At 36.3% G+C, this 23,760-nt stretch overlaps 1 protein-coding gene across 1 annotated transcript in view; it reads right to left on the reverse strand.

Moving 5' to 3' along the window:
• Positions 1-23,760, reverse strand: part of TMEM131 (transmembrane protein 131) — a 217,029-nt gene that overhangs the window by 37,163 nt on the left and 156,106 nt on the right. The window contains exons 12-25 of the mRNA XM_044263853.1: positions 21,328-21,436; positions 18,206-18,314; positions 17,188-17,341; positions 16,922-17,092; positions 15,583-15,693; positions 15,355-15,489; positions 12,256-12,360; positions 10,596-10,682; positions 7,009-7,161; positions 6,833-6,908; positions 6,531-6,648; positions 4,347-4,485; positions 4,124-4,233; positions 3,573-3,639 (exon numbers count right to left, since the gene is read on the reverse strand). Of these exons, the coding sequence (XP_044119788.1) occupies positions 3,573-3,639; positions 4,124-4,233; positions 4,347-4,485; positions 6,531-6,648; positions 6,833-6,908; positions 7,009-7,161; positions 10,596-10,682; positions 12,256-12,360; positions 15,355-15,489; positions 15,583-15,693; positions 16,922-17,092; positions 17,188-17,341; positions 18,206-18,314; positions 21,328-21,436 (1,644 nt within the window). The remainder of the gene's footprint in view (positions 1-3,572; positions 3,640-4,123; positions 4,234-4,346; positions 4,486-6,530; positions 6,649-6,832; positions 6,909-7,008; positions 7,162-10,595; positions 10,683-12,255; positions 12,361-15,354; positions 15,490-15,582; positions 15,694-16,921; positions 17,093-17,187; positions 17,342-18,205; positions 18,315-21,327; positions 21,437-23,760) is intronic.

Raw genomic sequence — 23,760 nt, forward strand, 5'->3', positions numbered from 1 at the left:
AGACAAACTGAATTAGCTGCTTTTCTCATGGAAGACCCATTTATAGTTGAAAGAATGACTGACAGTCTGTGGTTGTTCAGACTTGGGTATTTGGTAGAGATTTCCACAAAAATGAAGTCCATCTGTCCAATTAAGGAAAAACAACTGAAGTATTTGTTGCCCATAATAAAATTTGAGTGAGAAAATACAGAATTTTGGAAAACGTGCATCTACCCCTGTGAACTTCACAGTTTTCCAATAGTTAAGGAATTCCTTGATGAAATTGGTAGTTATATAAATGAATATGATTTTTTTTTGGATTTTGTAGAGTGAATCATGTCAACATTTGGAAGCTCTGCCTATCTAAGTGAATCAGTATTTTCTGAATAACTGATGCATGCTGTTAGAATTAATTAAAAAGGCAGTTAAGATACTCTTTTTTTTTTAAACTATGTATCTGTGCCAGGTCATGTCAAATATCTGTCATATACTTCAACCAAAACAATACAGCATGAGAGACTAAATGCAGAAGCAGTGGGGCTCTATCTGTGTATTAGGTCTGAGAGCCATTAAAAGAGATCTGTAAAAATGTAAAACAATCTGCTCTTCTTGCAAAAAGTCTTTTTGGGAAAATACAGCTATTTTTAATTTTTATGTTACCTGTGTTAAATGGAATGAGTTTATTCTTATTTTAAATGAATTAAATATTTTAAAGATCTTTCACAGTTTTTTTCCCAGTTTTGAGATATAACTGACATACATCACTGTATAAGTTTAAGACACAGGGGTCTCATTTACATATACTGTAAAATGATTAATGCAATGGGCTCAGCCAGCATCCACCTTCTTCTTCTTTTTTTTTTTTTTTAAAGATTTTATTTATTTATTTGACAGAGAGAAATCACAAGTAGATGGAGAGGCAGGCAGAGAGAGAGAGGGAAGCAGGCTCCTAGCTGAGCAGAGAGCCCGATGTGGGACTCGATCCCAGGACCCCGAGATCATGACCTGAGCTGAAGGCAGCGGCTTAACCCACTGAGCCACCCAGGCGCCCCAGCATCCACCTTCTTATACAGACATAGTAAAAAGAAAAAAATGAAAAAAGGAATAAAAGGAAAAGAACTTTCTCCCTGTGATGAAAACTCTTCCGATCACTCTCTTAACAACTATCTACTATATACAGCAGTGTTGGCTCTAGTCAACATGTTGTAATCACCCATCACATCCCTAGTACTTCCTCGTCCTGTACTTGGAAGTTTATACCTTTTGATCACTTCTCTCCCAATTCCCTCTCCCCTCATCCCTCTACCTCTGGTAACCACAAGTCTGATCTCTTTTTCTAGGAGCCTGATTTTTTTCCCTTTTTTAAAGATTCCACATATAAGTGAGATACAGTACAGCCTTGCTCTGTCTGACTTATTTTACTTGGCATAATACCTTCAAAGTCCATACATGTTGCCACAAAATGGTAGGATTTCCTTGTTTGTTTGGTTTATTTTGGCTAAATAATATTCCATGTATAAATATATACCATAAGTTCTTTATCTATTCACTCATCAATGGACACTTAAGATTGTTGCCTTGGCTATTACAGTTAATACTGCAGTGAGCATGGGGGTGCGGATATCTTTCTGAGTTAGTGTTTTTGTTTCCTTTGCACATATTCCCAGAAGTGGAATTGCTGGCTCATTTGGTAGTTCTATTTTAAATTTTTTGAGGATCCTCTATGCTGTTTTCCATAGTGGTTGTACCAATTTATATTCCTACTCTTCTTTCCACATCCACACCAGCATTTGTTATATCCAGTCTTTTTGATAATAGCTATTGTAACGGGTGTGAGATGATATCTTATAGTGGTTTTAATTTGCATTTCCCTAATGACTGTGATGTTGAGCATGTTTTCATATACTTTTTGGGCTTTTGCAGAAAAGATCTCTCAGTTTTAATTTTTAATATGGTAAATACTGAGAGATGTGACCCACATGAACAAAAAAACCTCTTTGGAGTCATGAATAATTTAATACTGTAAAGGAGTCCTGAGGCCAAATACTTTGAAAACCATGGGTTTTATAACCACTAGAGAGAATAGTGATAGAATTCATCCTAACCTTACTCTCAGATCTAGTATTTCATATTTAGAATAAATATGAAATCTTTATATTTCTAGGAATATTCTAGAATATTTCTAGAAATATATTTTCTAGAATATTCTTACACATCTTCCTACCTTTCACAGTGCCTACACTTCAATGTTTTATACCCTGTAAGTAACACTAAAGAACTTGTGTTTGATAAGAAAAAAAGGTAAATATTAGCTCATTTACTTCTTACATAAGAAGTATGTGTAAGTATGTATAAAAGCAGGGCAAAAGAAATCTCTGATTATTGAGCTTTCTAATTATTTGGAATCTAGATAACCATGAGCTTATTAGGTTGTCATTTTATGCATTTTATGCATGGAAAAAACTGACCACGAAAAGATTCCAAGAGAAAGGTACGAGACTAGAATATATGTCTATATTCCAGTCTGCTGTTCTATTATTTGGCAGAAAAAAGATACATTGAAATTTACTTTCTTACACAAAATTGACTTTAAGACAGTTTAAAAAAAACTACTATTCTACAAAGATTTAGCTTACACATGCCTTAAAGATTAAAACATGAAACTATGGGAAAGAACACAAGCATTTCAAGAACTATAGGATATCTGGTCTGACAGGCTCATTAGGGACACTGACTACGTGGCGTGACAGTATGGGGGAGGGCTCTGGGATCTGAGAGAACCAGACTTTAATTTCGCCCTGCCAGTTATTTCATACCTGCTAGGTATGAACTTGGGGCAAGTTCCTTCCTTTTCCTGAGCTTTATTTTTCCCCAGCAACAGAACAAGGAAATCTTTACCTTTTGGGGAAGTTAGTAATTGCTCAGCCTGGCTGCCTGTAATGATTCCATGAAATTACAAATGTGAACGTACCTGCTATAATGCTGACACAGACTAGATGCTCATGCAATACTGGGAAGCATTCTTCAAGATGGATCCCCAATCCTGAAAACCTTCCTACTGCTTTTCTTTCCTGGCCTACTTAGCCACAGATTGACTTATCTAGTCAACATTCAGCATAGTCTTCCTACGCACCAAGGAACCATTTGAAGGACTTCCCATGAGTTTGTTTAATCCGTTCAACAACTATGGGTCTGGCATTAATGGAGCTTACAATTTTATTTGGAAGTATCCAAAATAAAAATTTAAATGACCAAGCTCAATATTTTGAAGCTTAATAAAAATAAATTATGTTAGTATATACCTCATTTAGATACTCTCAGGGTTTCTGGTAGCCATTATTGTAAACCTTCATGGACTCAAGGAGTAATGCCTGCAAACTGGAATCTTCTACCCAGTGTGCCTCATGTTGATCTAAATCCCATCTATTCCTCCTGGGTTTTTTTTTTTTGCCTCTAATTATTGGACTGCTCTGACTTCTTCAGTAACTTCCCTTTCAGCCAAATTTAAGGATAGTCAGTAGGTTTCCTCCATGTTTGCACTTATCATATCATAGAGTTATTTCTCAGGAATAGTATGAAGTTTGCATACTTACACTGTTTCTGAAGACTTGGAATTCTAGCGTTCTTAAATCTACCTTTGCCACCTTACTCAAGTTAAACCTAAAATAAAAAAGTATATGTATTTCTTCATAAACAGCATCATAATTAATGGGTAATTAGAGTAATTATCAAGTCTGTACTTTATTTGCAAATTACCTTTTGGCAGATTCTGAGGTCAGTATTACCAGATTAATAGCCTTCCAAAAATTAAAGGCCACAATTTATAGTTAATATTTTGTTCAGTTTTTAAAACTAAAATATTTAAAAGGTTCTACTTGCTTTCTCTTTATGATCTTTCACTTTTTAATATTTTTTTAGAAAGGAGTTCAACATTACTTTTTTCTTGTCTTAAACTGAAAACTCTTCTAGATACTTAACATATTATGAATAGCTCTCTCCAGAACCCCCTCTCAATTTTAATTACGGATTTAGAATTTCTCTAAGTCAAATCTCTAACTATATAAGCTGTGATAGAGTTCTAAATGTGTAAAATAATAATTCAATGCTAATATAGAACATTTTGATTAATTAAAGCAGTGCTTACCTTGATATTAACTTATCTACAAAGACTGAAGGATTGGAATATAAAGCCAAAGGAATAAATTGAATATAGACAGGAACATCTGCAGGATTTTCCAAAGTAATCTCTTCCTCCTTAAACAAAGTAACAAAACAGTAATGAAATGTTTCCATAGTTAAAAGTAAAAGTAGATACTTAACAATCCTGTTACGAATTTCCAAAAACCAATGTCACTCTGATTACTTACGGAGGAGCAGTTTGTATTAGTAAGTGGAAATTTCAAGTGCCGGGGTGAGCTAATTATAGAAGGCCAGGAGAGCTCAGCAGTGATTTTTGATAATATATTTTTTTGAAGGTCTGTATTTACTTCAAATAAAGCACTCAGTCTAGAAAAAAAAATTTGTTAGTTACTATATCAAAATGAAATATCTGAGTTTTCTGAATATAAGAAATCTAATTAGGCTTGTATACTTCAGAAATTTTATTCTGGCCCTGAATAAATATAGTTTTATTTGTTCTGACATTTTACTATGTTTTTAATAGACATCTGTGAAGAGTTGCCAAAGTTTCTATCACTGATCACCTGTGTTGTTTTTGTACTGAATAGTGAAGGACAAGGCAGGCATATACGTACAACATATGGTATTAAGGGATCCTAAAGGAACTTGCAGCCTAGTGGAAAGATCTAGACATCAACAGCAGAGTGCTGATGAATATTCATCAGTAGAACTTATGAGAAGGCAGTGCATTGCTTGGCATACATCTTTTTACCCCCCCAGATTAAAAAGAAAAAAATGAAGGAAAATCTTAATATGCAACGAGGATGTCAGCTGAAGTGGTAATACATATGAGGGTTTTGCGCAGATATATGTAGAGTTATCAAAAATATTCAGGACCTCATTTGAATATTTCTCTACTTATGAGCATTCATAAGCCAGCTGTTTAGAACTCAAGAACATATTCCCTAAGGAAACACTATTACACACAGCACTAAGGTTCCTGGGCCCAAACACAGAAGCCCACTTTTATTTGTTTTTTTAAATTAAGATTTTATTTATTTATTTGATAGAGAGAGACAGAGAGAGAGAGAGAGAGAGAGAACACAAGCAGGAGAACTGGGAGAGGGAGAAGCAGGCTTCCCACTGAGCAGGGAGCCTAAATCAGGGCTCGATCCCAGGACCCTGGGACCAGGACCTGAGCTGAAGGCGGACACCTAATGACTGAGCCACCCAGGCGCCCCCATTGAAGCCCATTTAAACCCACAATACTACTGAATTGTGACACTCTAATATTGGTAAGAGTACAGATTCTACAAGACGAAGAACAGAAATTCTCTGTAACACAAAGTCAGCAGCAGGGAGAATGCCACAGTCACTGTGCACCTGGGACATGATGGTATGAGACAGATGAGAAGCCAAGCTTCTTAGCTGTGGAGTGCTGGGCATACAAGGAAGGGAGAGGTTTTGGTAGGGGAGAGGTGAAGAGGCTCTCCAGCACCACTCCAAGTTTATCTATTCATAATGTTGACTGTCTATACACTGTAAGGTCTGTAATGGAAATGTAGGTGACCAAGAACTAGTGAATTCATAGAGGTTTCTCTCTACTTATTTTCACCATTTTAAAGTAGAAATTTAACTCTTTTGCCTTAAGAAAAGTTTTGATAGTAGATAGTTCAGATAAACGAAACTCTCAGATTCAATCACTAATGGTTTGAAAAATTTATAGTACTATAAATTAGATTATCTTGATACTGACAAATACATTCAAATTAGCCAAGTGAAGAAGAGCAGTTTTTATCAGTTACCATGTTATCAATATTCTAATCAAATTCTCTTCTGGAGCACAAGAAAGATTGTACTTCTACCTTGCTGAGGAAGTGTGTTTCTGCTTTTGAATCCAGGTGTGGTAGGGTTTGTCATTAGCATATTTTCTGCCTGCCAATGACATATGGTTGAGCCTCAGTGAACTGGGCTCTAGGTGCCCCCTAACGGCTCAGCACCCGGAAAGGGAAGAGGCAGTTCTTTTCACAAGGAGCAAATGGACACTTGGTCTCCACTGCAGGATTGAACCTAGGAAACGTTTTCTCTGCCTTTAGTAGAGGGCAGTGGTAGCTCTTACGCAAATGGCTGTATCTCAGGTGAACAATGTATGCATCCTCTATAAAGACAACTTCAAATAGGTCTTTGATTTTAAGGAAGTATCTCGAGCACTGAAGGAAAGAGAAAAATGGTAGTGTGTGTATTTCTGAGCAACATGCAATTAAAATGGCAATTTAAGACTCCTTAATAAGTTTCTGAAGATGAAGCAATATTTTCTTAGCTATAGAGAAGTAAAAGAACCTAATATAAGAGTAACATTTAGAAAGTAGTATCAACAGAGACATTTCAAACTTACAAAAACAGCTGAACATACTTAAAGCAAAACCACTCACCTATGACCTGAATTTTCCTTTATTCCCATCCATCCTTTGAAGAGGCTTTGATGCAAATCCCAGTCAGCATCCCATGTGTCCTCCTGCATGGCTACACCAGGCTGTACTTTGGGTTCAGCTACAACAAGGACACATACTTTATGACAAACTCAGCCCTACAATCTACATCCACTTGTCAACTTCCCTTCAAATGACTTCCATAGTACCACGGGATAGAGATGGACTTTGAAAGCGGCAGCCTTTCATCAAAGAATATTTTGGGTGGAGTGAAGGGGATGACAGAGAATAGCAAGATAACTTACATTTGGATAGAAAAGGCAAGCCAACATAGCAATGATCCCCACACTGCAGTCCAGGATCAAAATAAATGTTTGCAATCTACAAAGAGGCACAGGAGAACTGTGAATCCTAAATCCAGAGAAGGTCACTGTAACACAATACTAACAGAAGGGAATCCTCAAATACAATGTTCTCAAACCTTTGACTTTTTTCCTGGTTCCAAGTCTTCCTTATTGCCCCGTAATCGTTTGTAGTAAAATCGCACATCTTCTGACAAAGATCGTATTTGTTGTATTTTTACCTTCTGTGAGAAGGAATTCATAATATTTAAGCTTTGATGAACTACTTTCCCCTGAAGAAAACAAACAAACAAACTCATTAGTATATGGTTGGATTTTCTTAAGAACACACAATTTAGAGGTGACAGACCTATTTTTCAGGAACCAAACTCCAAAAGACACTTGGAATTTTTATCACTTGATAATCTCTAACTTTGTAATCAGAGCGCTCCCAAATATATCTATATTTATCTCTCTATATGTGTGTGTATATATATAATTATTTGTTGTCATTTTCATGACCTGTTATACAAAAATCAGCTGGACAAATCTCTATAATCTTGTGAAAATGAAATAAAATAAGAAAAATGTCCATATCTGATGTTAAAATAATGAGGCTGCCAACAAAGGTAATAAACAGAGATAGCTTTGAATAAAGGAAATGGTCATTGTCAGTTTGTTAAGCAAGATTTGTTTATACCAAGGCCAGGCTGCCCTCCAAGTATCCAAATTCACGATGAAATAATTTAATTCTAAAATCAAAAGCCAAACAAGACAAAAAAAAATCAGATTTATTTTACTTAGAAGTATTTTCTTTTTAAAAGAAAAAATACCATTTGTGCTAAACACAAGTTAGACATCTTATAAAAATACAGGTTATCAAATATCTTAACACAGCAGACAGATTAAATAACCAGATAACCAATGACTGCTCTTATCAGCTGCATGCTTCTCCCTATGATAGGGTATCAGATTTTAAGTAAAAAATTAAATAATTTAAATAATCTTCAATAAGAAATATAATCTTTCCTTTCATTTGAGTTTAGAATTCGATCTTATGATTCCTAGTCATTGGAAGAAGTCTCAAAAATGATCATACCCACTGGGCAAATATCTGGTATAAGAAGACACAGAAATTAAGAGAGTACACAGAAAAAAGGAGATGAATGAGGGTGAGGTTAAAAGTAATACTCATCATTTGCACCCCAGGCAGAGGGAAATACAGCAGAAAGGTATCAGAGGTCAGGTATGGTGCTGGGACAGGAGAACAAAGGAGCGGAAAGCCCATCTTTGGCAGCCCGACAGCCCGACAGCCCGACAGCCGGACAGCCTGAGCCTGGCCTCTAACCAGCTGTGTCTTCCTGGCATGCACTGGTAATAATCATTTTGCTCAAGTCCATGTTTTGTCTCTCAGGAGTGTGTGTGTGTTGGAGGGTAGGTCAAAAGAGGTAACAGGTATAAAAGTTCATTTTATGATGGTATTCAAATATTAAGTATTAAACTATGAGTACCTGAAATGCTAATTTGGATGTATTGTTTTCATTAATTGGGGCTAGTATACTCCATTGGATAAGGATTTTACAGAACCTGTGACTGTTATGGAATGAATGTGCCCCCCACCCCCCAACCCATTCATGTGTTGAAATTTTAACCCTCACCGTGACAGTATTAGAGGTGGGGCTTTTGGTAGGTGATTAGGTCATAAGGGTGAAGTCCTAATGAATGGGATTAATGACCTTAAAAGGAGAGACAAAAGAGCTTGCCCTCCCTCCCTGATCTGCTGGCTATGTAAGGATACAGTGAGAAGACAGCCATTTGTAAAATTAGGACCAATGCCCTCACCATATACTGCATCTGCCCAGTGCTTTGATCTTGGGCTTTCCAAGCATTCAGAACTGTGAGAAGTAAATGCTTGTTGTTTAAGATACCCAATCTATGGTAATTTGTTATAACAGCCTGACTAGGACAGTAATATCAAGTTAATTTGTGATTCCAAGTAAGTGTCTGGTAATGTAAGCCATCTGAGGATATTTAAAAGTTTGATCCTACTTTGTTCAAAATCAACACCTTGTTTTTATACAGACGCTTTCTCATTTACTCCATCCCTGGGCCTTACACTGTGTCACTACTGAATTATTCTGTTCTAGGATTTGTGCTGTATTTAAGGAGATCATTGATTGAAAAGGCGAAGGAACAAGGTCTTTTTGGATAAATAATGAAATCAAGTGCAAAGTGGAATGATAAGACAAAGATTTAATTAAGAATCAAATAGGTTGAAACTATGAACTCAAAAGTTATCTTTTTAAGGTGCTAAATTCCAAATTTAGATTTTATTATATATAGCATTAAGATTTTTACAACATGCTGTTTTCTCATAACCCACCATGTTTCCTTCCACACGGCAAGGAACACTTCTACATTTGCCCCCGTGTCTCCTGAACTTACCACATCACCTTCCTGCAAAAGGCTGTGGCTGTCTCTTGGTTTTCCATTTCTTTTTTCTTTATTCTCTAGGTTCAAACTCTAAGTCATATTTTTGACTCTATCTACTTTACCTCGCTGCTTCAATTAGTAGGACCTTGTCAGGATATTCAAGCAGTTTGAATCTGAAATGTCTCTTGCCTAAACTCACTTCTCCATTATTTTGCTCTTTCATCCGCCTACTTACTAACTGCCTGCTTTGGGGATATAGGATCCCTTATCCCTTTCCTAGAGGATTTTAGAGCCTCATGGAGAAGACCAACACATAGAGCAATATTTAAAGCACTTGTGACACCTGCTGCAAAGAGTAATTTAAAATCATTCCAAGATGTAATACTTAGTAATTATCTAGCAGAGTCAAGAAATCGTCAGAGAGATGACGACATGGAATTGAATCTCGGAAAATGTGTAGTTCTTTGTCGGTAGGCCATGAGGAAGGGCATTCAAGACAGACTAACAGCCAAGGCTTAGAAGTATGAAAGGGCTTTAATGCCTCTGCCAATGCCCTAAGCTCAAAGCCCCTCCTGACATTTTTTAAATGGACAATGAACAGAGTTCCTGGGTTGACCTCAGGCACTCTACTGTCACTTCCGTATGCACCCTTGATTTACTTCTGCCAGAGAAACAATGTTTAAAGCTCAGCTCTAATGATGTCATGCCTTTGCTTAAAAACTTTAGATTTTTCATGGACTTAAATGCATTTTTTTCATGCTATCACTCCAACATGTCATTTCATCTCCTCTTACAATTTCCCTCGATTCTTGTCAAACTAGGCAACTCACTACTACATAAAGCCATCTCAGACTTTACTGCCTCTGTGCCTTCAGGTTGATCCCAGGGATCTGAATGTAAGTTCTAACTACCCTTCCTATCTATCCTGCCAAAAGAAATTCTAAGCTAGCTCACATGGACAATTATGTGTGTAGTTCATTCACAGCACTTCATTTTTATAACTTTTAGGGCATTTTCTACATCCTGTTTTTACATTTATGAATCATGGGTCCATTTCCCAATCTAAATAGAAAACTTTTTTAGAGAAGGGACTATTTCTTATTCCTCTTTATACCTCCTATAGAACCTACTTCAATGTTTTACCTTAAAATAAGTAACTAGTTCAATGTTTTACCTTAAAATAAGCAATTAATAAAGAATAACTCACTTTACTGTTGGATTCTAGGAACACAGAGGTAAAGGCAAAGAAAAAACATATATATATTTAAAAACCCCTATAAATTAAATCTCTTACTGGAAAGGAAGGTGGAAGAACCATATGTTTTGGGAAGCAAGTCAGCGAACCCACTGCAATTACAGCCTTCACAGGAATTGTTAGAATCTGTAAAGTGAAGAAGCAGACCATAAAGAAATGTGTTTAAGTATAGATTGATCTTGATCATTATTGCATTATTCTTGAGGATATAAAAGAAGGTCATCTTGGGACTTATATTAGCAATAACCAACTCAAAAGCAATATTAAAATTACCCATGAAAACTGTTCAATTTGACCAATGTACTCCATAAAATGCTCTGAAATACATTTCCATGTATTTCTCAATGATTCACTGAAAACATGGTAAATAAGATGAAACAATGGGGAAGAAATGAAGAATAGATTTTTCATAATACTGGTTATTTTGTGGATGATTACGTTAACAAGGAAAGTCAAACTGTACTCCTAAAACAATGTATGCAACACTTAGCATTTTCTAGAGTTATGTGATTCTAAATTTTTTGTATGCAGCAATTGACCTCAATTTAAAAAATGAGTTTAACAGTATAGATGCTGAATATCAACTTACACTCTGAAACTCATAAAAATACTTAAGATATTTTTTCCTAATTCTCACCTTTATCCACACTAATAAAATTTTTTTTTTTTTAAAGATTATTTATTTATTTATTTGAGAGAGAGAGACAGTGAGAGAGAGCATGAGCAAGGAGAAGGTCAGAGAGCGAAGCAGACTCCCCATGGAGCTGGGAGCCTGATGTGGGACTCGATCCCGGGACTCCAGGATCACGCCCTGAGCCGAAGGCAGTCGTCCAACCAACTGAGCCACCCGGGCGTCCCTCACACTAATAAAAATTTATCTTAGCTATGAAATGTACTTATTTCTCTCTCAGAGTGATAAACAAGAATTTTTCACTTTTGGAGGTAATTAGTTGACACATTCCCAACAAATCTATTATAGTTATTACTATATATTATTTATATATATTATTATTAAATGACCAGTTCTGTTTATTCTGAGTTAGCTTTCTTTTATGTGGGGGTTGTATGGGTTGAAAACAAGAGACTAGCGGAAGCAACTTGTTGAATTTAGCAGTGTTCAACTTCCTGAAGAACTTGTAAATATTAAATTAAAATACTTAAGTCCAGCAGAAATATATCCATTAAAAAATCTGACTGAATGCAACATGTTAAACACCACAAAGAGTCTTTCAAAACTCAATGATTTTTACTCTGCCCTTGACTTAGAATGACTCATGTAAATACAGTATCATAAGAACTCAAATTAAGATATGATTTCTTGATTGTATCTTCCTTTTTGGGAATATTACACAGGAGTATATTAATGATTGCAGAAGAATCAGTTATCTCATTTAGGAATTTCAGTCAGGATCTGTGCAATGCTGTAACTATGTGTAAGCAGGTTTCCAAGAGAGCAATTAAAAATGTGCCAAAGCCATTTTTCTGAAGTTGTTTTTAGTTAAGAGGTGTGGATTATATCAGAAAACTAGGAGCTAATGAACACCAAGATTTTGTAAACTATTCTCAAAAGCTCAGTTTTTAAGGTACGAAACAGGTAAACTGTAACTTTATTAGCAAACTTAGTCGTTTCTATAAAAACAAACAAAAAAGACTGAATTATCAGAAAAACCTCATTGACATGAATTCCCATAGTTTTTACCTCATAGTCTGTGGTGATCTGTATGGCTCCATCGTGAATCCCTTCCAGTTTTTTTGCAGTAAGTTTGACTCTGAATACTGCAAAGTAGCCTGAAGCTAATATTACCTGTGTGTGGTAGAAAGGATATCATTCGTTAGCCTCGCTAGCTACAGTTTCCTATTAAAACGGTAAAGAACACTATTTGTAATGACCTGACCTCCAAATTCTAACATATACTGTATGACACTGAATTACCACCATCTTGTACAAATATCTCAAAATAATGCCCATTCTTAGATCCCTATTTACTACACTTATTCCATGGGGCACTGAGACAACAGCTCCCTGAGGAACAGATTCCCGTCTGCCAAGGTGCAAAAGGGGTATGGTCCTCACACATCCTGCATGTACCTGCACCAACAGAGAGGGTGAGGGCTGGAGCAAAGGGAGTCAGATCCAAAAAAATCATCGCCAACCCTGATGTGATCAAGGGACTTGCCCCCTTCGTCTAGGGGGTTTTACGGGTTCAGGTCTTAAATTTAAGTTTTTCATCTGTATGAGTCAATTTTTGTGTGTGGTGTGTGACAGTGGTTGTCCCCTCTCCTCCTGTCAGCACTTTTCAATTGTGAAATTCCCAAAGAAAAATAATTCATTTGGTGAAGTTGCACCTTAACTATTAGTTATATTTTATCTAGAATTCATGGTTACCTTAAAATAGAAGATGGTAATACACCAAACTTTCTCCTTTTAAGAAGCATTTTCTGTGTTGGTTTTGTGCCATTCTAATGCTTTCTACTCTACTGTGTAGACTGCACAAATCAGTACAAAGGTCTGAAGAACACTGAATTGTTGGCAATGTGTGTTTTGTAAGGAATAGGACGATAATTTAGTTCATAGCTTTGGGTTTTAGAAAAACAGTTGAAAGTTTAAAGCGTTATAAGCTTAAAGAAAAATCATTTTGTGGAGTTGCTATTTTGAAGTTGGCAACTCACTACAACTTCCTATTTTAAGAGTTCATAACAATGATCTCATCTTTCTGTCCCTTGTTTTTGAATTTACAGTTTTATATAAAAGCTAATTCTAAAACCCTAAATTATCAAACTGGCTTTATGTTTTTAAATGGACCTTTCAAGTTTAAATAGTATGTGTTAACATATGCTATTTATTGCTAGGAAATGATCCAGATTTCTAGAATTATTAGATTTTTAATGTCTTCCCAGGAAACAGTAAAATGCAAACAGCTGGGAGTAGATATACATACACTTTTATTCTAACTTTACTGTTGAAAGGAATACATTAATGGCTGGCTTAATTACTGCCCTTTTTCAGCATTCTACTTTTTTTTTTTTTAAGATCTTATTTATTTATTTGATAGAGACACAGCGAGAGAGGGAACACAAGCAGGGGGAGTGGGAGAGGGAGAAGCAGGCTTCCCGCTGAGCAGGGAGCCAGATGCGGGGCTTGATCCCAGGGCCCTGGGATCATGAACTGTGCTGAAGGCAGTCGCTTAATACTGAGCCACCCAGGTACCCCTCAGCATTCTACTTTTATTAAAAATAAAACCTCAGCTGGAGTGACAAATATTACTTCCCATGGACATATATATACTTGTTTTAAAAGGAGGCTTTATTTTTGAATCAAATTTAAAATGTTATAAATTATTAAAATATAAACAGACATAAATTACCTCTGTTCACAAATATCTGATTATGTAGCTTGAATGCTACATAGTTGCAATTAGAGTATTTAGTACTGTCTTCCACTTTCTCATAAATCATCTTCCAAAACTGCATCAAAAACTAATGATGTATTTTATGGTGACTAATAGGACACAATAAAAAAAAATCATCTTCCAAGTTTCTACACACAATTATATTTATATTTTTTTTATTTGCTTCATACGTAATCATAGAATCATGATTTACTTTATGTATTTGACTGTTTCCAGGTATTTGAAATTATTAATAACACTATTACAAACATCTTCATTTTCACAGCTTTTAGCTTTTTAAAAAATTTTAATACTTTTCATTTATTCTAATGTATCCAAGTTATTAACATTTCAACATGTAATCAATATTAAAACATTATCAGTAGTTTAATATTATTATTAACAGCTTACAATCCCAAACTAAGTCTTTGGATCTGGTGTGTATTTGACATTAAGACATCTTAACTGAGACTAGCCACATTTCAAAGGCTCTGTAGCCATATGTTAATTAGTTCCAACTGTCTGGGCAGCACAGTTTTATACCAGTGAGCTTTTAGCGCTTTAAATTACTTCCATGGGAAGAATTCCAGGAGTGGTACATAGTGCCAAAATGCCCTCCAAAATGGTTATTTTGGAGGGTCCTTCTGGCACAAACTATTTAAATAAATTTTTATAGCTGATGGCATCCCATGGAAGCATATTTGCCAACCATCTCTGTGCATAAGGACATTCTCTCTTTCTTTTAGAAGACTGTCACAAGGAGTTCTATCCTTAACTTACAGATGAGGTATGTTACGCTCCTTCTCACATAAGGTAACTCCCCTAGTTCTGTTGTGAATCGGTATAAACACCAAGTTCCACTTTCAATAGTGGTAAGGCCTTTGACTGATATATCTGTTTTCTCTTGTTTCATGCTCTTTTATGACCAATTGTACCTATTTCTAAGACAGAATTGAAGTACATGGGCAGATCTACAAAGGTATCAAACAAGGTTTGTCTCACTTATGGAAAACGGTCCAGAAATATTCTGTATAACTAAAAACACTTTCTACCAATGCACAGGGCTATCCCTTTGGCCAAGTAAATTCAATGAACACAGGGTTAGTGTAGTACCAATGGGAATTCCTCTTGTAATGACACTTGTGTTACAATAAGATCACTTAAATTTTCTTTGTTAACGGAACTTTTTATGACAAGCTAGAACCTAACTCCTTTGGGTTTCAAGTGCCCTCATCATAAAAGAAGGGAGCTGAAGGAGATTATCTACAAGAACCTTTTAATATCAAATAACTGATGCTATTAAGAGTCTCATAAAAACATTAGTTCAAGTATGTGTCGTAGGAATAGTCTTTTATTGGAGGTTTAAACATAAAACTAAGTTTAAGGAAACAATAAGAAAGTTTGCTTACTGATGACTGGTCTGATAAAGATGACTTTTCTAATTCCGGAAGGCTTGCAATTATCGTAGTTCTGTTGCCTCTTTCAGTAGCTACCAGTTCTATTGATAAACCGTCTCCTATGATGTGCCAACTTTTTATAGCCAACTTAAAAAAAGAGAAAGATATGAAAGGGATTACTATAGCTCTAGCATAAAATCCCTAAATGTGACTTAGAATAAAAACAAATTTTCTTTTTACCTCAATTGGATTGCTGTTTATAATTGCAAATAAAATATTACTTGCTTCTGTAGCACTCAATATGCCAAAATCTATGAAACGTTCCTCTATTTTCGGGGGTAATACAAAGTACTGGAAAGATATTAAAGAAAACAGATTAAACATTAAATCACACTTATATAAAAGCATGTTATCAAGAGAAAGTAGCTATACGGACATACTAAGGTTTCTATATTTTATGGCAAGATATACATAGATACAAATATATAAAATATAATTAAGAATTCTGTACAATGAAGTGTTTTTAGTAATAACTATTTCTCCTCTAAAGACCCATAAAAGAAGCAGGAAGCTAAAGTACTAGTCACAGGTAAGTAGAGCCCCAGAGCTTAGGCAAAAAGTCCTTGGTCTTAGTAAACAATGTATTCATGATAGCAGCCAAAAATGTGTAATCACTCAAGCAAAACAAATGAAGAAGGAGAAGTCCCCTCAGCTCTGAAATTCTTACTGACGTTGACTTTTTGGAGAACTACATCGCTATATGTTCTAATTTTCATTTTATCTTTCATATCTTTCTTACCAGTTTTATTTCTTACCTAAAGTTCTTTCATTGATTATCCTAAGGATAGCTTAGTTTGGATCCCCTCCCACCCGGCTTCTTTTCTGTATTAGAATGACTTTTATTCTTTTCTGCTATTCCAACTGTGTGTCTTTACCACCTTACTCTCTTATTATTTGGTTCTTTTCTTCATGCTGTATTTCCTGATTTTTTTTTAAAATATTTATTTATTTATTTGACAGAAATTACAAGTCAGCAGAGAGACAGGCAGAGAGAGAGAGAGGAGGAAGCAGGCTTCCCGCTGAGCAGAGAGCCCGATGCAGGGCTCGATCCCAGGACCCTGGGATCATGACCCGAGCCGAAGGCAGAGGCTTTAACCCACTGAGCCACCAAGCGCCCCTATAGTTCCTGATTTTGGTCACCACCACCTTAAATAGTTTCCTCTTTGCCCTCCTTGTATTATTATTATTATTATTTTTTGCTTATTATTTTCTTCCACTTAGTTTGTTTTCAGTTTCCCCGTGACTATAACTATTTAAAAGCAAAGCCAAGAGAAGCACAATGTGGAAAAGATCTAAATGCCAGCTGTCACAAAAGGATTGAACTGTGTCCCCACAAGAGATGGCTACTGGGAAGGGTGAAAAGTTACCTTGAAAGTACTAAGAGGAGAGATTAGAGCAACTTGTAGAGCTCAGAAAACAGCAAAGTTTAATAAGCATGTACAAAATGATCACCTAATAATACCTGAAAACACAAAAGATGGCTGGGAGCTTAAATGTTAAAGGTAGATGACATACTTACATCTAAAAAGCCTGTATATACCCGCACAGGTAAATGAAATTTAGAAGCGTTGGTAATAAGTAAAATATTATTATCTATGTGCATGGACAATGTGGAGGGCATAAAAAACAGAGTAAAAATGTATCCTGATTCGTTCGGGAGAATTAAGACTGGTTTGCTGAAGTTGTGAACCTAGGAAATGAGGGGAGAGAAAAAACCAATGGGTCAGCATTATCTAGTTGGTAGATGAATAAAATGAAGAATATGGGGGGGGGTCCCAGACATACTTTAAACATTGTTTTGGCTTCTTCTGGTAGCAACACATCATGAATGAGGATAGCAAAGCTGAAAGTGTTAGTCAGGTAAATTGGCCTTTCCACAGGGTCAGCAGGACTGTCTCGAATGTGAAACAATGTGGCAGCATGATCAAATCCCAAATAACTATTTGAAAAAACATAAACAAAATAAATCATTTTTATCTCTATGTGTTAATTTAAAATCCAAGTTCTTCTGTTGTATTAATTTTACATTTAGCATTAAAGACTGTTATTAGAGAATCAGAACTATGAATATTTTAGAGCTTGAGCACACGATTTAAAATAAACATTAGACTGCAAAATACTGACATGTAATATAAAGAATTATTCTCTATTGAATTATATGCAATTGAACAATTAAAATCAAGAACGTATTAACAGAAAGTTTTAAGCTACTTAAAAAAGATCACGTTTATCATTTATTGTGGTTTCATATGTAATTTTATTAAAGCTTTTTTTTTCATGTTTATCATTTAACTGTGACCAGCTTTGTTAAAATGAGTTCCTACCAAGCTGCATATTAAACTATTATTGTTTTAAGTATAATAAAAAATGAACTACATTATATTATTGCCCATTTATAAAAAGTTGTAATTCTAGAACACTGTTTATGAGTTTACAAATGAATATAAATGATTTTGTTTCAAGTGACAATATGCTTTAATAACAAAACACAACCACTTTTATGTTACAAAAGGAGTTACAGAAAGGAAATAGCTCCAATGATTTAAATGTTATTTAAAAATCATAGATTCCTTTTTTTATGTTATTACTGAATCACTAAGACTTCATTTAAGCCCAAATCTTAACATCCCATTTACCTTTTTCTTCTAAAAAAAGTAAAAACTATGAAGTGTAAGATGTTTTTTTAATAGTAATTCCAGGGGGTTCATGTGAATTTGGTGACTACTTTTGCTAAGGTCAATTAGTAGAAAAACAATTTACCGATTAGCGAAAGTTGTAAAGCTTATTTTAAAGAGAAACTCACCCATCTAAAACTTCTGCCTGATACGGTATTTCGAGTTTAGAGTAACTCTTTTCCTTTGCTTTAACAGTTATTTTCCCAGAAAACTGAGATGGTTTTTTTGCCTTTGATGCTAAAAGGAAACATAAAAAATAATCTGTCACCTTTTGCTACGAGAGTTTCTACAGAAGTTGAGAGTGACTACTGACTAACAAAATCTTTAAAAAACAAAGTTGAGCTTTCAGACTGGCAAACAGGAGACTTTGACAAAATTTTACATCAAATACCACATTTTTCATCCAAAAAAGGGAGAAATATTTTAATTTTCCTGTAATGGGATTAAACAGACAAGGAATTAGCAAGTGAACATAACTGAGGAAGAAAAAACAGTTATTTAAGCTGCTTCCATGGAGCCTGAAGCTATGGCTTTCCTTATACCAGCGCTTTTCACACTGGGCACTACTAACATTTTGGGCCAGGTTAGTTCCTTCTGGGGTGCAGGGGCTGCCTGTCCTGGGCACTGGATGATGCTCAGCTGCATCCCAGGCCTCTACCTGCTAGACAGCAGTAGCAGCCCCCCAGATGAGACAACCAACAATGTCTGCGGACACTGCCGAATGTCCCCTGGCCTGGGAAACAAAACCAGCTCCCACTGAGAACCACTGGCTTACAGCTGTATCAAGAACTAACATTCCTTGTATGCCAGAGCCGTGTTATAAATATCAGTAAAGTAGCATGGAATAAATATCAGTAAAGTGTCATGGAACAAGAAGTGTCAGGAGCTGCGAGCTCTGACTTCCTGTATTAGCCAAGCCTAACTCAAAAGAGTGTTAAGCCATCACACTGTCCTCAGAGATGAAGTAAAATCTTTAAATTTTGTAGCATTATGAATAATTCCATCTGGAATTACAGAAATAGATTCAGTTGGATCCATTCTGGGTACTCACTGGATGTTTTTTCAAAGCAAATAAAGAAGCTGTTTATCTTTATCCCACTTAAGGTAGTTTAGGAACACTTCTAGTTAGAACTTTATGTGAGTTCTGCAAATGTGTGTTACCCAACGTTAGCACAAAGAAAGAAAAATAAAAAAAGATGGTATGACATCTAGTATATGGCTATGTACAGACAGTGATTTCAGATTTTTAAAACTTGCATTAATCCTCATTTCTTTCTGTTTGCTGTGTAGCCCTTACTGGGCTCATTATCTTAGGAGGCTGTACAATATTCCCACCATGCACTGGGGTGGTAGAAGGGGAGGTGGGAGGTGAAAGGTGGAAGGATTTTCCCATGATGATAAAAACCACGTTTAAGAAATGTAGCATTGGTTTAAAAGATGCTTTTTCTTTTATTAATATTACATAATTTAAGAAATAATTTTTTTAGAGCCTGTGATCTCAGAAGAACTAAAGGTACTGACATTCATTTATTTCAAGAAGGGGAATATTTACTGGGTTGTCGATTCAGGAGCTGGAGAAGAAGAGCTTAGGAGAACTATAGAGCACACCTGCTCTTGGTGCACACTCCCCCACACCCTGAATTTATCAGAAGGATGGATCCTGAAAGTTCTCAGGTTCAGGATACTACCAGCTGCTCTTCTTGTTGAAAGAAGAGAAAGCACTCACTGATGCTGATACTGGTAGACATGACTGTGGTACTCCAGCAACACAGAAGACAATTTATCACAGATTTGGAAGTAACTGGGGCATCAAAGCCTTCTACAATACTATTTCCTGATAGCTGGGTTATGAAAGTATGCCACATATTTAATCTTGTTTCTTCAAGAGTTTTCTCTGAGCTCATAAGTTGAACACTAAAGCTTGGCACCCAGCCTGTGCACTGCTCCAGAACCTCCCCAGAGCTCTTCATGTACAAGGAGTAAGCACAGATGCTCTTACAAACACTGTGCAGAGTCTTCCAGTATTCTGCTACACTCGGTAGGGCAGAGTGATCAAATGCTCTTTTCTTTTTTTTTTTTTTCTAAGATTTTATTTATTTATTTGACAGACAGAGATCACAAGTAGGCAGAGAGAGGAGGAAGCAGGCTCCCCGCTGAGCAGAGAGCCCGATGCGGGGCTCAATCCCAGGACCCTGGGATCAGAATCTGAGCCGAAGGCAGAGGCTTTAACCCACTGAGTCATCCAGGCGCCCCACAAATGCTCTTTTCTGATGAGGAGTTAAGCATGAAATGTGGGCTATAAGTGGAGGTGGCTTCATCATAAAGCTGAAGTGTAAGCTTCAGGGCTCCTCATTTGCAAGGGCCCTTATGAGAAGAGTCCCATTTGAGTGTCAGTTCTCATTAAGTACAGTTAAGCAGCCACTAAATCACTATTTAAAAATTTCTGTGACAGCAAACTCAATAAATGTTCTAGTAAAGTGGGCAAAGCTTAATATGAACACGCTATTAAAATATGGTAAAGTCTGGGTCAACATTTCAAATGTCAAAATATATAATATACATGTCTGAAATAATAGTTCTCTAATTTGACAATGCTATCATGAAGGCTATTATTTTAGGTTAGGCAGAACTGTCTGCCTTGTTTAAAAAGCCATTATGTGCGGGGCGCCTGGGTGGCTCAGTGGGTTAAGCCGCTGCCTTCGGCTCAGGTCATGATCTCAGAGTCCTGGGATCGAGCCCCGCATTGGGCTCTCTGCTCAGCGGGGAGCCTGCTTCCTCCCCTCTCTCTGCCTGCCTCTCTGCCTGCTTGTAATCTCTGTCTGTCACATAAATAAATAAAATCTTAAAAAAAAAAAGCCAATATGTGAAACTGTTACAGAGAATACTTTATTTCTAGTCTCAAATTCAAACACACTTCTGAAATCCAAATACATTACCACTCAATTACAAAAAATAATGACTTCATCGTTAAGGCAAACCTTACTAGGTATATATGTGAAAACCCAGATTACAAAAATTTAATTCTAATCCTAATGTATTTGCTAATACTAATTGCAGTTTATGAACTTGCATTTTCTTTCATGAAGCAATCAAATAAGAGTTTGTGATGGTTTATAAGATAAACTAACCTAAGCAGTAATATAAAATCTGACTGTAAATGGTCAGTGTTTCTACACTAAGATACCAATATACATGCTTCTGGTTTATCAAAATAAGATACTTCAGTAGAGAGAGAAAGCTGAATACTTACCATCAAAACTAATACTTGCAACCTTGGTATATTTACTTTCTGAAGCTTTCAATGTAATTGGTTTAAAGTGTACCGTTATAGCGTCATTTTGTGGTGTAGGTCGAACACTCTGCAAACAGAAAAATACATACAGCCTTATTTTAGTCTAATGGCTCAGTTACTTTATACTGGAGAGTATATTGAAAAGTGAGGCAGAATCAAAATTGAAAAAGTTTTACTTTATGTGCTCCCTTTAAATAGAACAGGCCAAACTGACACAAGTTCACATTAATGTCATTAAAGTATCTTCATGAGCACTGGGTGTTGTACATAAACTATGAATCTTGGAACACTACATCAAAACCTAATGATGTATTTTATGGTGACTAACATAACACAATTAAAAGAATCTTCATGAAATAAAATGATGGCTAGAGGAAAAGTGTATGATAGGTGAGTGTAAAAATCTAGAGACAAACTAGTGCACTAGGTATGAATACATAAAACAGAAAAGAAAAGTATATATTTTCTAAACAAGTGCCCAGTTGATATTAAGAGAGAAGGAGACGTGAAGATTTACGATAGGGTCCTTCTTAAAGAACTCCACAATAACAAATATAATATCCTGACTATATGAAGAATGAACATGAATTTGGGAGCCGGTAGCCCTTTGCCAGTACTTTTGCAGATCCCACTTTTGGTGGTACTTTCTCTATGTTTCTAGGGCATGGCTGTGCAAGTAAGGCATGCTGCTGTTACTATACAGGGCTGTACTCCCAGCTGTGGGCCTGAGCAATGGGGAGGACTGAAGGGCTGTGTAGCTCGGAGAGGTCAGAACAATTTTAATTTAAAAAATCAGATCTTTCTATTCACCAACTAAACCTATAATAACAAACAGTACAAGTTTGTAGTTTTGGAGCAAGCTAGAAAAATAAATGCATTTTAAGGTGCAGTTACCTTTTTTTTTTTTAAGATTACATTTGTTTATTTGAGAGAGAGAGAGCAAAGGCAGGTGAATGGGCAGAGGCAGAAGCGGACTCCTGGCTGAGCAGGGTGCCTGAAGCGAGGCTCAATCCCAGGAGCCCAGGGGATCATGATCTGAGCTGAAGGAAGACACTTAACTGAATGGGCCACCCAGACGCCCCATTAGGGGTTTTTAATCTTTACTGACACAAAGCATTTTTCATTGGAAAGAACAAAGATCCCAACCTGCTTTCCTGTTTTACAGATGAAGAGAATCTTGTAGTACGGAGAGATGTTTCAATACCTAGGCATCAAGATGTGGGGCTGGAAACCGGGTGTCCTGACTTGATCCAGGGTCTGGGTCCTTTACTTGGCATCCTACTGCCTAAACATGTGTCAATGAAGTCATGGTACTGCATACAAATCTTGATCAATAATATTCCTTTAGAATTCAATTTGAATCTTACTTGGGTCTCGAAATCTTTCTAGGGTTTTTGCTGAATTTTCAGGGGCTTCCTGAACTTGTTGTCAAAGCCTGATGCTTCCCATAGAAAGAACTTCTGTGACACTCACAGGTGTACCTGCTAACACGGGCACAGACAGATCCCTGCAGGTCGCCGAGTTCTTCCCCTGGCTCCCTACCCACCCTTCCAGTTGATCTGTACAAGTGGAAATCTGACTAAACCGAATGAAGGACAGTTGCAGGAAGGCACAAGAAGTGCCTAAGAGGAGTATGAAGAAAAACTCTTTTTGCATTGTGTCCGTGATCCGAAGGAACAAAGCTGGTTATACACATAATGATTAAATGGTGGGGCATCTCCCTTCTCACTGCTGTTTGTCTTTATTGGACCTGATGGTGGTTCTGTAGTTTTCTGAGCTGGAAATCTTAGTAGCCTGAGCTCTTGGCCCCAGGCTCTCTCAGTAGTTTATCTTTCTTCTGAATTTCTCATTTGTTGTTTTTGAATCTCTAATTGGAGCTGCAAGTGGATTTGTTCATATTGATATATTTATTATCAATAAGCTTGCTGCTAGTAGCAATCATTTAAAATATAAATCCCTTCCTTCCCTGAAGGCTGTGTGTGCATGTGTGTGTTATTTTTAAAGAATAAAACAATGCAGTTTGACCTGTGAGATAAACTATAAAATGGAAAGGTCTCAAATACTATACTACACTAGTACTTCTTCCAAAAGAATGGAAAGCAGTACAGAAGTATATGTGACAGTCCCATAGTGATGGGTTTATGCACAATGAAGAAATTAACTATTTAAGTAGAAGTGTCCGTTTGAGTAAGCTGCCCATCTACTCTGGGCCTTATTTTTCCTGCTTGTAAAAACACCAGGATTGGATTAGGTAATTTTTCAGATTCCATCTATCTACAAAGTTTTGTGATTCTATTCATTTTGTTCTTTTTTCAAATGAGCCACTTTTCTCCTGAGGTCGAGATTTGTTAGAGAGATGATCAGATAAAGCTCTGTAGTTTGCAGAGGACT

This window comes from Neovison vison, chromosome 8 (assembly GCF_020171115.1).
Source record: "Neovison vison isolate M4711 chromosome 8, ASM_NN_V1, whole genome shotgun sequence".
NCBI lineage: Eukaryota > Metazoa > Chordata > Mammalia > Carnivora > Mustelidae > Neogale > Neogale vison.